This window comes from Callospermophilus lateralis, chromosome 3 (assembly GCF_048772815.1).
Source record: "Callospermophilus lateralis isolate mCalLat2 chromosome 3, mCalLat2.hap1, whole genome shotgun sequence".
NCBI classification, from domain to species: domain Eukaryota; kingdom Metazoa; phylum Chordata; class Mammalia; order Rodentia; family Sciuridae; genus Callospermophilus; species Callospermophilus lateralis.
The window spans coordinates 29,954,273-29,970,060 of record NC_135307.1 but is presented as its reverse complement, the minus strand read 5'-3'; the positions used below and the strand labels follow the sequence as shown (position 1 = coordinate 29,970,060).

The 15,788-nt window shown below is 35.7% G+C and overlaps 1 protein-coding gene and 1 pseudogene across 1 annotated transcript in view; one reads left to right on the top strand and one right to left on the bottom strand.

Moving 5' to 3' along the window:
- The window catches only part of Dnal1 (dynein axonemal light chain 1), a 38,435-nt gene extending 24,283 nt beyond the window's left edge, over nt 1-14,152 (top strand). The window contains exons 6-8 of the mRNA XM_076849899.2: nt 2,598-2,724; nt 4,412-4,552; nt 9,386-14,152. Coding sequence (XP_076706014.1) covers nt 2,598-2,724; nt 4,412-4,552; nt 9,386-9,426 — 309 coding nt within the window. The 3' untranslated portion in view covers nt 9,427-14,152. The remainder of the gene's footprint in view (nt 1-2,597; nt 2,725-4,411; nt 4,553-9,385) is intronic.
- LOC143393691 (eukaryotic translation initiation factor 1 pseudogene) lies at nt 8,493-8,881 on the bottom strand (annotated as a pseudogene).
- Nucleotides 14,153-15,788: the final 1,636 nt, after the last annotated feature.

Below are 15,788 nucleotides of genomic sequence, written 5' to 3'. Positions count from 1 at the left end.
TTTTTGATAGCTGAGTCAGTAAACTACAAATGATTATAAAATGTAAAATTTTAAATTGAAAGAAAGTGGTTCATTTCAGACTACTTAGGAAAACTGACTATTAAGACACATTATAAGCCCATTTATATGTATGATCTGACCTATGCTTTTCTTTTCGGTCTTATTTCATAGGGCTCTTCTATTATTAATCTATAGCCACAGGCCTTATTTCACTTCCTTGACCCTGAGAAGTCCATTCCTATCTGGGGACCTTTGTACTTGCTGTTCCCTTTGCCTTAAAAACTGTTAGTATGGATTTTCACTATTTTGGCTCCTTCTTAACCTTAATTTCTCAACTCAGATGTCACCTCCTCACAGGTGACCTAGCCACTCCACCTCCCTATATCTAAAGCAATCTTAGGTCTTAAAATTTATTTTTTTTATATAATTCATTACTCTGAAATTCTTTGTTCTCTCTCTTTTTTTTTAATCCCTCTTATATATACTGCACCCCCAATGAACATATCAGTTTTGTTCATCAGCATCTATAATAGTGCTTGATATATGTAATAGGCACTCTATAAATGTTTATTGGCTCAATGTTTTATTATAATTATACAAACTAGTACTTAAGTTTAAATCTTAATATAAAAGTGATATGTTCATTATAAAAATAAACAATTTATAAATATATTAAATATAATGTGGAAGTCATTCTTCTTGAACTTCCTTACCACCCCTACCAGGTCTATGAGATAATAGGAATAAAATTGTTTTGTAGGCTTTAACTTTTTTCTGAACACAGAAAAGTAAATAGATATTTGTATGTGCATGTACGTATGTGTGTGTATATATACATTATATTGTTTGTACTACTAGCATACAAGGTATGTTTTTCTGTAATTTTGCTTTTTTATCCAATAATATATCAGGAATATTCTTCCATGTCAATACATGCATATTTAATGAATACTTTTAAATAGTTGTATATTTTTCCACAGTATTAGTATACAAAAATGTCCTTTATCACTTAATGATGGGGATGTGCTCTAAAAAATGCATCTAGGTTGTGCAAACATCGTTAAGTATATGTATATAAACCTAGATGGTATAGCCTACTTAAACTATATGGTATATACTGTCATGCATGGTTTGTCACTAACTGAAACATTACTACATGCTACATATCTGTATTTCTTTACTACTGGGCATTTAGATTATTTCCAGTTTTTTGGTTTTTTGGGCACAAATTTGCAGTCTCACCAGCAATGTATGAGTGTACCTTTTTCCCCACATCCTGGCCAACATTTATTGTTACTTGTATTCTTGATAATTGCCATTCTGACTGGAGTGAGATGAAATTTCAGTGTAGTTTTGATTTGCATTTCTCTAATTGCTAGAGAGATTAAACATTTTTTCATATATTTGTTGACTGATTGTATTTCTTCTGTGAAGTGTCTGTTCAGTTCATTTGCCCATTTATTTATTGATTGGTGTTTTGTTTTGTTTTTTTATTTGAGTTTTTTTTTTTATATCCTAGAGATTAATGCTCTGAGGTTCAGGTGGCAAAGATTTCCTCCCATTCTGTAGGCTCTCTCTTCACATTCTTGATTGTTTTCTTTGTTGTGAAGAAGCTTTTTAGTTTCATACCATACCATTTATCAATTCTTGATTTTACTTCTTGCACTTTAGGAGTCTTGTTGAGGAAGTTGGTTCCTAAGCTAACATGATGGAGAGTTGGGCCTGCTTTTTCTTCTAGTAGGCACAGGGTCTCCGGGCTAATGCTGAGGTCCTTGATCCATTTTGAGTTTTGTACAGGGTGAGAGATAGGAGTTTAATTTCATTTTGCTACATATGGATTTCTAGTTTTTCCAGCACCATTTGTTGAAGAGGCTATCTTTTCAACAATATATGTTTATGTGATATAATCTTTATACTATAAATAGTAAGAGCAAGAGTTTAAAGCTGAATTTTATATACCAAATAAATAAAATGAATTGATGGATGGATAGATTTGATAGGACAAGTTTAGCAAATTGCTTATAGTAGATAGGTAGAAATGAATATGTGGGCATTTAATATAAAATTCTTTCAACATTTTTGTTTATAATTTTTCATAAAAATGTTGAAAAAACCCTAGAGTTTAGAGCTAAATATATTACTTAATATCAGTATAATCTTAGAAAAAGACATGATAGAAATCAAATAATTTGCCTTGTCTCCTTTGAATGTTATAAGAGCCAAATTAATCTATAGGAAAGTAATGTGAAACTATATTATTCAATAAAAGTGATCATAGTGCCATTATTCCTCATTTTGGTGATTTCAGTAAACTATTCTTGGTAAAGAATATTTTGTAAGTTTTTGCTCAATGAAGCAATCAGAAGGAAGAGTTCAAATCAGTTTGAAGAAGGGAAGAGAATGTTCTGCTTCATTCCCTCAATAAAAAAGAACTTCCATATAAGAATCAGTGCTCAGCTCTCCTATAAGTGGACACGTGGGGACAGGTGGACAGGCAGATCTTAGTGTTCTTTGAAAGCCGTTATCTGTTTTTAAGGAAAGAGGTTGGAAAAAAAGGCTAAAAATAAGCGTGTAAATCAGATTGCTTTCTTTTTCAGGAAGCAGTAGGAGAGACGTTAGAGGAATTGTGGATCTCCTATAATTTTATTGAGAAGTTGAAAGGAATCCATGTAATGAAGAAATTGAAGATTCTGTATATGTCTAATAACCTGGTGAAAGAATGGGGTAAGCTAAGAGCAACTCTTCACTAACTTTCTGCCTCCTGTTTATAGAAAATACTCAATAGGAAAAAAGAAGCAAAATGGGAACATTTATTTCTAAGCATAGAAATAATTATAGGAGTTCTTATATAGGAAACAGCTATTGGAATTCCTAAATTTTAAAGGCAAAAATATCTATTTAAATATTTACTTAGAGTGAATATAATTGGGAAGATTCTGGTCCTATTAATCATGAAAAAAAAATGTTATCCAAGGGCTGAAGGAATCAATTTAAATAATTCTTGGGTAGAAGACTGACTGCTTGAGTAGAAGACTATCTTGCTTTGCTTTTTTATCTCACGCTATTCATTCAGCATGTGATAAAGCTCTGTTATATTATTATATTCCATGAATCATGCCAAACTCAACAGGAATGGTTGAATAGGACATTCATTCACCTCTTCCCTCAAGGAGTTTACAGCTTAGTGGGGAAAATTTATTTATAAGCTAATAATTATAAAACTATAATAAATTCTGCAGTAAAGATTTGAATTAGTTGCTTTAATAATTCAAAGATGAGGAATGGGTAGAGATAGAAAGGCAGTTTAGCTTCCGCCTACATTGATTCAGCACAGCATAAACAAGACTGTCATGAGATCAACCTGTCATTATTTTTTTTTTCAACTCTGATCCTCATCTCTTCTTCTTATCTCACCCTTAGGCTAGCATTAAAGATAGAAGGTCTTCTTCTTTTCCATCCCATAATGTCCTCAGAGAATAACTTCATTATAGTAAAATTTCCCTAATCTTTTTCACAATCTTAAACAACTGACTGTCCTGAATAGTCACAAATTGAGGGTTAGTGATTTGAAGTTCTTTTTTTTTTTTTATTGGTTATTCAAAACATTACAAAGATTGCAGAATCACATCAGTTACACATCCACATTTTTGCATAATGCCATAATAGTAACTGTTGTATTCTGCTACCTTTCCTATCCTCTACTATCCCCCCTCCCCTCCCCTCCCATCTTCTCTCTCTACCCCTTCTACTGTAATTCATTTCTCTCCTTATTTTTTTCCCTTCCCCCTCAAATTCTCTTATATGTAATTTTGTATATCAATGAGGGTCTCCTTCCACTTCCATGCAATTTCCCTTTTCTCTCCCTTTCCCTCCCACCTCATGACTCTATTTAATGTTAATCTTTTTCATCGTGCTCTTCCTCCCTGCTCTGTTCTTGGTTGCTCTCATTATATCAAAGAAGACATTTGGCATTTGTTTCTTAGGGATTGGCTAGCTTCACTTAGCATAATCTGCTCTAATGTCATCCATTTCCCTGCAAATTCCATGATTTTGTCATTTTTTAGTGCTGCGTAGTACTCCATTGTGTATAAATGCCACATTTTTTTTTTTATCCATTCATCTATTGAGGGGCATCGGGGTTGGTTCCACAGTCTAGCTATTGTGAATTGTGCTGCTATGAACATCGATGTGGCAGTATCCCTGTAGTACGCTCTTTTAAGGTCTTCAGGGAATAGTCCGAGAAGGGCAATAGCTGGGTCAAATGGTGGTTCCATTCCCAGCTTTCCCAGGAATCTCCATACTGCTTTCCATATTGGCCGCACCAATTGGCAGTGATTTGAAGTTCAATCGTCAAAATTAAAACAGTAAAACTTAACCCTTTTAATAAGGAAAGTGTGCTTTGTACTTGTAGCTGAATTTGTGAAGCTGGCGGAACTGCCCTGCCTTGAAGACCTGGTGTTTGTAGGCAATCCCTTGGAAGAAAAGCATTCTGCTGAGGGCAACTGGATTGAAGAGGCAACCAAGAGAGTGCCCAGACTGAAAAAGCTGGATGGTGAGTGATCCTGGGCTGGCTTGGAAATGCTTTATAGGTATAAAAATGGAATTTTTGGTATGGGACCATGACAAGGAGGAAAACTAAAGAAAATGATAGATTGTCAGCCGGGCCTGATGGTGCACACCTGTAATCCTATAAGCTAGTCAAGAGATTAAGGCAGGGGATCGAAAGTTTGAGACCAGCCTGGCCAATTTAGTCAGACCCTACTTCAAAACAAAAAGGGCTGAGGATGTAGCTCAGTGGTAGAACACCCCTGAGTTCAATCCCTCCAGTACCACAAAAAAGAAAATGAAAGGTCGTCCCTAATCTTCAATACTTTGTGTCCATATGAAATTTAGTGGTCCAGTTTTAGGTCAGGGTGAGATGAAAAACTCCTAGGATATTTACATGGTATGAAATCATCCTTAGACTAAAAGCATATAAGTAAGCTAAGCTTATTCTCAAGTTACAAAAGTATTATTTTGTGGAATGATTAGACATAAATGATAAATAGTTGAGCTATTTTTCATAGTTGGGTCAAAACTTTAATGTTCTCTCTTACCCCCTCACCACTGTCCAATTTTAGTTTCTAGTCTCTAAGATCCATGTTAATATTAGTAGATACCCCTGACTGACTGGGTCAAGTCCAAGCTTCACCACTTAATAGCTTTTGTGACATTGTACTCATTAATGAATCTCACTAAACCTTGTTCATTTATGATATAAAAACTGGAGAATGGTAATAATACCACTAGTAATCATTTTAGAGTATATAGCACAGTGTTATAATGATGATTAAATTAAATAATCAATTTTTAACTTGTGCTTAGCACAAAGTAGTATTCAAAAATTATTAGTATTATCCCTTTTAAAAGATATAATAATGCCAAAATTCAAATATATGAGAAATATTTTAGTTTATATGGACTTCATTTTGACTTTGAACATCTCCTCCCCAATTCACTTTAGCTAGACTGTTCAGAAATTTAGTCTGTCAGTCATTCTTAAGGTCTCAGAATTATGCCATCATTATAGAAACAGGTCATGTGAAGCATGGTCATAGGTAAACTGTCCGCTAAGGTTACTACCAAGGTATCTATTGTCCCCATTCCCAGGGCCCTTTCAGAACTCATCCTGCCTGCTCCTTGCCTCATCTATGCTCCACTTGGGTTAAGAAAGTGACTTTTTTGGGCTGGGGTTGTGGCTTAGCGGTAGAGCACTCACCTAGCAAGCGCAAGGCCCTGGGTTCAATCCTCAGCATCACATAAAAATAAATAAATAAAGGTGTTGTGTCCAATTACAACTAAAAAATAAATATTAAAAAAAAAAAAGAAAGTGCCTTTTTGGGGGCTAGGTTTAGGGCTCAGCGATAGAGCGCTTGTCTAGCATGTGTGAGGCATTTGATCCTCAGCACCACATAAAAATAAATAAATGTCCAACTACAACTAAAAATAAATAAATAAATAAAAAGAAAGTGTCTTTTTGAGAATGAAATCTTTGTGGCCATAGGATTACCTCCTGAGATAAAACAGACAATCCCTTCTGGGTTTATCTCCTCCCAGAGGTGCTGTTAGGAAGCAGAGCTAAGATTGCTAAGGTTCCATAACCTCAAGACCTCCCTGTCTTCTGCCATCCTCAGATGTTTGGGAAAAATCATCATCCCGCTCCTTATCCACATTATTCTGTATCCTCTCACAAATAATATCTTCTCAATGTCTTCTGAGGCTTTTCAAAGACAAAACCAGAGTATTTTTTTCTGCTCTCCATACTCCCCATGAACAGTAATACACAGAGCTGACTAGCCTGTCTGGTTATGTGGATGAAAAGGAAACACTGAGAATAAAAGAATAGGTAATATCCAAGACACAGTGGTGGTGGTGGTGATGCTAACCATCATTATCATATTATGTGTCAAAGGCATATTTGCCTTTGTCTTTACTATGTGCTTCCTGAGAGTCACAACCAAAACAAAGGACCTAGTTGTCTGTGCTTCAGGCTTCATTATCCATTATCCCTTCTTACCTCCTCACCACCCAACTTCTCTGTTCCATCCTTTCAATCCCATTTTGTCTTCATCCCCCCATGAATATATCAAATATATCTAATATATTAATCTAATATATCTAATGCTCAGTACTCAAACATTTTATTCACCCCAGCTTACTGTAGCAGTTGCTCTTAAATGGAGCTGCATCCCAGTGGAAAGACACTTCAGAATCTCTAGAAAGACAGTCAAGGAAAAGTAAACAATTTGATAAGTTTTTTGTATATACGTCTATAGAACCATCATGATAGTTTACATAATGAACACGTGGCTTAGCCTCAAAAGTTTCTTTGTGCCTCTTTGTAATCCTTCACTCCTACTCCTTACCATCACCCCTCCCAAGGCACTCACTGACCTGCTTCATGTCCCTTTAGATCAGTTTATGTTTTCTAGAGTTTTATATAAAAAGAACCATATAGAATGTTCTTTTTTCCCATCTAGATACATACCTAGGGGTAAAATATAAAAGGTAATAGATTACCTCTTATAGGGAGATACAGGAATAATCAGAAAGAAGCTGAAAAACTTCTAAGATACTAGTAATGTTTTATTTCCTAAATTGGGTGGTGAGTATAATAATTAGTTTTATGACTCTGTTTATGCTATATTTGTGTGAATAAATATTATTAAATTTAAAAAGAAATTTAAAAGAAAAAGCTCAGTGGTAGAGTGTGTACTTAGCATGTACACATTCTTGTTCGTGATCCCCAACACACATTCATACACACACACACACACATACACAAATTCTTTGGTTGGACTCTAGAAACCATTTGAAATCATTTGTCTTTACTTCCTTTAGAGTTTCACAAAGGAAATGAACCCCTTCCCTTAAAAATGAAACAGAACCCCTCATGTAGACCCTGAATAAACTAAGTCATGTTGTACTTTAGGGACCAAATAATGACCTTAGGCCAATCTGAACAGTTTCAGAAGAACCATCTTGGTCTTTCCTGAATCAAGGGGTAGAAGAGAACAGAAATGGCTGTGGTCACTAATTTGCCTATTTTTGATACTCTTCTCTTGCTTATAAGCAAAACTGAGGAATCTTAAAAAGACAGACAATGCCAAATACTAATGGGGACATGGAAGAGCTAGAGTGCTCATACCCTGCTAGATAATGAAACTTTGGAAAACTGATATTATCTACAAAAGCTCTACAAATACATCCTTTGTGGTCCAGCAGCTTCTCTCCTAGATATATACTCCAAAGAAAAAGATATGTTTCCAAAAGTCATTATAAGAATGTTCATAGAGGGCTGGGGATGTGGCTCAAGCGGTAGCGCGCTCGCCTGGCATGCGTGCGGCCCGGGTTCGATCCTCAGCACCACATACAAAAAAAGAATGTTCATAGAGGCACTATTAATATCTATAAATTGGAAATAACCCATTCATCCATCAACAATAGAATAAATTATAGCATATATATACAAGGGAATATTAAGCATCAATGAAAATGAGTAAACTAACTTCATACAACATAGACGAATCATTCAAATATAACATTAAGCAAAAGAAGCTGGACAAAGTATATATGATGGTCCACTGAGGGCCTGCAGATATGTTTTGTTTCCTCTGCAGGGGTTCAGTTTTGTTGTTGTTCTTTTTTTTTTTAATCTCCAATCTTTAATAATTGGAGAAGTTCACAAAAAAAAATTCAGATTTCTGGCACCAGAGGACATATTTTTTGTGAAAATGAAAAATATTTCTTTGTACTTAACATAGAAAATTGTTAATGTGTGCAGGGCTTACTTTATTTTCTTTTTTTCTTTTTTTTTTTTTTTTTGGCTCTTTTCAGTTTATTGCATGAAGGACTTAACACTAGTCCAAGTTAAAAGCGGACCCCAAATGATTGCATTATACAAGCTGTGAGGTTTTTAAACTTGTGACAAGGGACAGAAGGGAAATTCTACTCATTGCAAGGAAATCCTCACTTAAGCTTCAGTGAGCCACAAGCACTTAAAACCCATGAACCTTCAGCTGATCATCCTTAGCCAGTCCAATCTCTACCAGGAACTGGCATATGTTCTTGCGCTGATCACCCTGTAGCTGAATTACTTCTCTATGTTCTGGATGCTCAATTACAGTACCATTGCAGGCAAATTTCTTCTTAAAAGCCTTCACTAGTTTCTTTTTATCGTAATCATGAGTGATCCCTTGGACAGTAGAGTAAGGGTCTTCCTGCTGTTTCTCTGTTGAATTCTTATATGGATATAATCCTCAGTGCCAGCAGGAAGCAGGTCATCACCCTTACTTGCATCAGCAAAGGGGTCGAAAGAGTGGAGGTTCTGGATAGCGGACATACGATTCTCGCAGGGGAGCGAGGGGGGCGTCGGGAAGCGAGGGGGCTCCAGGGGAGGCTGCTGAGTCCTGGGCGGCGGCTCAGTGACTGGGCTATTTTATTTTCTGTAGACACTTGTAGTCATTTTTATTTGCAACTCTGGATTTGGGGTACCAACTATTCATAAGTATTTATATTAATCCACTTGTGGATTCTTCTGAAAGCCTTTTTAGAGAATTTGAAACTTAAGTGATCTTTTTAAAAATATTTATTTTTTAGTTTTAGGTGGACACAATATCTCAATTTTATTTTTATGTGGTGCTGAGGATCAAGCCCGGTGCTTCATGCATGCTAGGCGAGCACTCTACCACCGAGCCTCAGACCCAGGCCTTAAGAGATTATTTTATAAAATTATTTTTATTATGGCACATTTCATAACATCTCAGACTTCCTTAGGAAAATATTTTCATTTAGAATATTAATAATCTGTTGAAAATGACCAGAAATAATTTTCTTTTCATTTTAGGTACTCCAGTAATTAAAGGGGATGAGGAAGAAGAAAATTAATGCCATATTTTCCACATTGTGTTAACTTATTTAAATGTAATGAGAACAATAGATAAGTTTTGTATAATTGTCTATTTTAAAGATTCTGTGTGGGGCAAAAAGTTCCTAAGATAAAACAAATCTCTTCCCTCCATCCTTTTAAAAACCTATTTGGTGTTGCTTCCCCAAACCGTGACACCAACTTTATTTAGTCTAGTTCTTGTTTTCAAAATTACAAATTTTCCATCTTTGTCTTCAGTCCCAATTATATGTTACGTGGCCCCATCTACTGATATTTGTAGACCAGTCATTTTTAATAGCAAAGGAACAAATGTTCTTTATTCAATTAGTTTACTATTAGACTGGGCATTTTAAAAGATACACTTTTGAATCTGTAGAAGGTCCATCTCCTTACAACATGAACGTATCATGCCTTTGGTTTAGAAGGCAGCATGGAGACGGGAAGAGTTCCTCTCAGAACTGCAGCACAGCCCTGGTACCAAGACTCCAAAGTCCCAGTTGGAAACACTATGGTGAAAAAGGGAAGATTAATATCTTGGAGGCCTTCTAGCTCATGTTATATTTACTTACTTGCTTTTCCAAAAATGTGTACTTTGTCAACTGGAATTTAGGTTGTCTTTATATACATGACCACTTGAGTCACTGTGTACAATCAGTCATTCTGTGATCAAGGTCAGTGGTTAAAATGACTCTCATGATCACTTCTTTGACCAGAAACGTGGCCATGTTACTCAGGTAGGCCTGGCCTTAAGCATACTTTTTGGTTTATAGTTCTTTATGTGTTTAAAGCAGTGGTCAGTAGTCCTAGCCTAAATATAGGCCATTGATATACATCAAAATTTGTCCCAATTATTTGGTCTAATGACCCCATTGTTATGGTTAGAAGGGTACAGACTTAAATATTGAATTTGATATTTCTCAATAAAATGAAGCTTAGTATTCCAAATATATTTTTTGAGAAGTTCTAGGTTAAACAGCTTGTAGAGTGTATTATGTAAGTGATTGTAGAGGGAAAAGAGAAGAGATGTTTCAGTATGGGATCCCAGGCAAATAGCAGTATGTTTGAGGATTGCCTTCTATATGAAGCATTGTGGATGACTTAACCTCAAAACTGCAAAGCAATAGTTAGATGCAGAAATTAGGAGTTGTCATTCAAGAAAAATTTTTTTTTCTGGAAAATGCAAGACATTATCAGTAACCAGAGGAAGTCCATAGCAGGCCATGACTGAATCACTAATAAATTACAGAAAAGAAGTCAGGGGCCCCCTGCCAAATTGTGCCTAAAGTCTCTCAACCAGAGACTGTTAATTCTTGTTTCCCCATCTACTTGTGTGATTTTATTTACATGAAATCACAGCGAAAGAGGGGAGGCACTTTTTTTTTAAAAGTGATTGAATAAGTAGTCCTAGGTTTCAGAAATATACTGCTACAATTTAAGTAGGAATTACTTGGTTCTTTAAGAATCAGTCTGATCAAAAGGGACCACTGCTTTGACAATCAACTCTAAATTCAAACAAGAATACTTAGTCTAACACTTTTTTAGCTCCTTTTAGCTCTTCCTTTCAATTTTTTTTGGAAGAAACCTTTACCCTGACTGGCTTATACATACAAAGCCTTTGGCATTCCTTTTATGAACCAGACACATTGAACCTTCATTCTCCTTGGTGATGTTTAATGAACCTTCATTCTCCTTGGTGATGTTTAAAGCCCTTAAGCTGAGAGGGAAAACCATCTTCTTCATTTGTAGTTTGCACTTCATTCAGTAGGCAATCTGGAAGCCATGTTGCTATATATGGGTATATTTTCTAAAGTTACTACAAAAGTGAACATAATAGAAAATGGATGACTTTGTATTGAATTTATGCAATGGCTTACAGTTTTAGTGTTTGGTTTTTCTGAATTATGTAATACAGAATTAATTTTCTCTTAATCTCCTCATCTTTCAATCACTGGTAGATATCATAGAAACGCAAGGTGCTTTATCCATTTCACACAAAATTCATATTCAGTTCTACTCAAGTCTTTCAATGACCTTTGTGCATCCCTTTCCCTGGAATTAAAGCCAGAATTCATGCAATTAGAAAATGGAAGTTTGGATGTATGAAGGTTCAGGATATTCTCTCAAATCATTCCTTAAATCAACCCTTACTGATGCACATTTAGTTGATATTAAATGCCTTTGATTTATGCCTCTTAGATATTTGACCTAGTTGGAACAGATGATATCTGTGCTTCTCCATTGGTGAATCATTTAAATTTCTTTAAATGATGGTAGAGCTCTGGAATAGTCCAGTATTTTAATTTTTCACAGTGAATTTTATTTTAGTCTATCAAGGAATTCAACGTTTCTACCTTCCCTAATTCTAAGCTTATGATTACCCCTTGTCAGATCTTGAAACATAATATATTCTGTTCATAGGAGTTTCTTCCTTTAAACCAGAGGTTCGCAGGCTTGCCTCTATTTCCATTTTGGCCTATATAATTAATTGTTGTGGGTGGCCATCCTGTATATTATGAAGATATTCAGCATCCCTGGCCCGGATAGATGCCAGTAGCTCCCCCTTCCCAGTTGTGACAACAAAAGATGTCACCAGACTTTGCTATCTGGCCCTTGGTCAAAAAGTAGGAAGACATTCTCCTGTGATTAAAAACCAGTGCTTTTTGCTCTGGTTCCTTTTGTCCCGGGTCCATTTATTTTTCATTCTAAGGCCATGTGCCACTGGAATTGTTATATGAGAGAATGTGCTGTTTTTAATAATCATGAGTGGGAGGGAAATGGCCAGTAATGTTTTCCATTTTTGTAATGCTCATTCTCATAAGTTTCACATAGTATTAGAAACTCAGGACTGGAAGGTTCAGCTTATCTTTTTTCAACAGGGTTTCAGCTTTTATTTCTTAGCATCCTTGCTTATTAAGGACAGTGATTATTAACCTACCTCTCTGTTACTATCAACAGAATCCAACTTGTCTCTAAAGTTTAATATTTTGCATATACTTTAGAAAATATATAATCATTGTCTAATGCACAAATTTTTGCAGACTATGACCATCATTAAATACAGAAAAAATATTACGTAAAATTTATCATGAAAATTAGGTTGTATAAACATTGATTTTGAGTGTGACCAGAAGAATGTCTGCCTGCTCATGATAACTGGTCAATAACTTCGTATGTTTACTGGATCCATTCCACGTGAAAAGGTTGTAGAAGACACTTAAATGTGGTTCTTGAGTGGGAATTTCCACTTGAATGAGTACTTCTGAAACTTTTTGCCAGTGGTCTGAAAGCATAGGAGGCATGAGAAATGAATCTTGAGTGTTGTTTGATTCTCAGAGTTGGTAATATGTAAATAGAGTTGGAATCTTCTACCTGGGTTTGTCTTAGAACTAAATGGAAAAGCATAGGGCCAGCTCAGACGGTTGTATTCAATCAATTGCTTTTAAAAACTGGGGAGAAGTGTCAAAGCATTGATCATGAGTAGTTAGTGCCTCTCTGACTGCGGTCATTAAGACCTTATACATTGTTAAGTATTGGTAAAAGGAGAAAACTGCTAAACTGCTAGTTATCCCTTACCAGAAATTCATTCCTTTGAATTTGGCACACACTTTCTTTATTTGGGCTGTTTAATGTGTCTGTAAATAATGAAACAAGATTCAGTATAGCAGAGTTGGTGCTGCTTCAGACATAGCTAATGTGACCACATTCCTTTGTCTTTACTCCAGCATGTCTTACTGCTTTCTTTTTGTAAAATTATAAAATAGGTGAAATTTTTTAAAAATTAAGAATTATATGTTTAAAAACACTGAACTTTTAGAAATATCTATATCTCTATTCCTACCTACTTGTTAATCAGTGACTGTAAAGGAAGGACACTGAAAGGAAGAACTAGACTGAGTCTTAATCTTCTTCTAAGACAAATTGGTAAAACTTCACTCAACACTTGAAGTCCACAATTGGATTCTAGCTAATATCCCATATTGGGCAGGTTAGAGGGAACCAACCAAATTATGATCTAGCAAATTTAACTTGGGGGTGGGAGAGAGTAAACTATTTTTCAATAGATTTGCACTTTAAAATTATGAACTGGATGTTAGTGGAAAGTACTTCCAAAGGGCAGGTGGATAAATACCTAACCTGTACATAGAGTTAAGAGAATCAAACCTCACCCTTGCTCATTCTAAGCCCACATGAGCAACTGCTGTCTGTCAGTGTAATCAGTCAGGATTTCCCAGTTTCCATGCTTGGGTCATCTTCCGTGTCTGCTACATCTGAGATCATCCCTCTGAGGATGTGTCAAGTAATTCTGCTCAGATAGAAACTTTGTGAGTTATCTTTCCCACATCTAGTTTTTAAAAATTAATTTAGATGTTGACTAAATGAAGTTGTGGCAAAGTTGTTATGAGGTGCTACTGCCTCAAGGGATCACTCCTATCAAAAGACTGGTGAATTTGAAGCTGAAGAGAATCTACTTATAGCTAGCTACTTCTCCCAGGTTATGTGTTATGAGTGTGAGCGTCATTCCAGTCTTTGGCTTCTAGAAGCCACTCCATTCTGAACATTTTGACATCTATTAATACTCCAGTAATAATCTTTTATACATGGGAGTTTTGTAGCATGACTTTATGACTAAACTTATTGTGTTAAATTATTTAGAAATATTGAGTTTCTGAATGTTATTTTGTGAGACTTGTTTCAAAATAGTAATAAATTGTGTTATTTTATAAATAGTGTCTTTGTTATGTGATCATTAGTTTTAGCTAATTAGAGCAACTGTTGTAAACTTCTCATGATACTCATTTCTGAAGAAATTCAGATTTTGGATGACATAGTCCATGCAGCTATGGATTGGGTGGATGGGTGGGCGGAACAGGAAGCAGCACAAAAGGAGGAAAATGGAAAGAGAAAGAGTGACTGTCTCATTTCTTCATGCCTAACTTTTTTCTGGTCATTTAGTACCAGTGATAACCTCCTTTCCCAGGTTAATAAATCTTTAATCATTTCAAATTTTTTGGCTCCTGGAAAGAGTGCTTCCTGGGAGAGCAAATTACTACTGCAATTGACCACTCCTGCCCTTGCCTTACTTCCAGAAGTGCACAAAGTAAAGCTCAAGATGAGATGCAAGGACAACTAGCAACATCAGTAACATTACTCATTTTGTCAGCATATATTCTTTGCTATCAGGCAAAATATAATTTTGGTCATAGAATAGACTGTGGCACAGTCTCTACCTCTTATTCCATAGTTCTTTGATTATGCAAGATTTTTAAATTTCTAATTTGTTCTAAATAGCTATACATGACAACACATTTTGCACACCATACATAATTGGAGTATAATTTATCATTCTTCTGGTTGTACATGAAGTAGAGTTACGCAGTCATGTAATCATATATGCATAGGGTAATAATGTGCGATTCATTCTATCATTCCTACCCAGGCCCCCTCCCCCTCCTTTCACTCCCTCTGTCTAATCCAAAGTAATGAGGATGTTTCTTGCTGCTATCCCTTCTTAAAATTTTCTGAGCCTACAGTTCATAGCATAAACAGCTCAGTTATTTCTGGTCGTTTTTTAAGAACAAAAGATGGGCATCTAGGATCCTGACATCATTTTATTTTTATATATTGCAATAAATATGTACATGTGCACATGTAGACACAAACAATTGTTACATATGATTAAATAAAAGGAGACCTTACCTCCTAGGATGTAATTGATTCTGCAGCTGTAAAAAGACACAGGGCTGGTTGTACACTTGCAATTGCCTAGAATGTGTAAGGCCTTGGGTTTGAACCCCAGCACTAAAAAAAAAAAAAACAACCAAATAACAACAAAAAAACGGAGCAATAGTATATAACCCAAATGTACATACAAGCATAGAATGCTCCTAACATATGGGGTGAAAAATGAAAAACCTCCCTTTACTTTTAAAAAATGTAATATGTACGTGTGTACAGATTGGGAACATGGCTGGTTGGCACATGGTAAAAAGTTGTGTGTATAAAGTGTGTGAAATGAAATGTGTGCTGGGGGATGGAAAGCTGGCGTAGTATTCTTGTGGAAGAACTACATAATGACTGAGTACTGAGCAGGAGTCCGGAGTGTGAATGAAATGTGATGCCCAGGATGTTAGGGGAAATTGAGTCTGGTAGGTGTGTGGGGGGGGAGGGAGACATGGCAAGTGATTGTCAGGGGAAGTGAAGACATGCATATCTGTTGAGGGGGATAAGGACATAAAAAGGGTGATGTTTGTAAGGGGAGGAATGACACAGAGGAACCATTATGTTGTGGGACATAAAGGTACAAGTCTATAGACAAATCTAGAAAAATATATTACTCTTTATAAACCCCATGCCATATGAA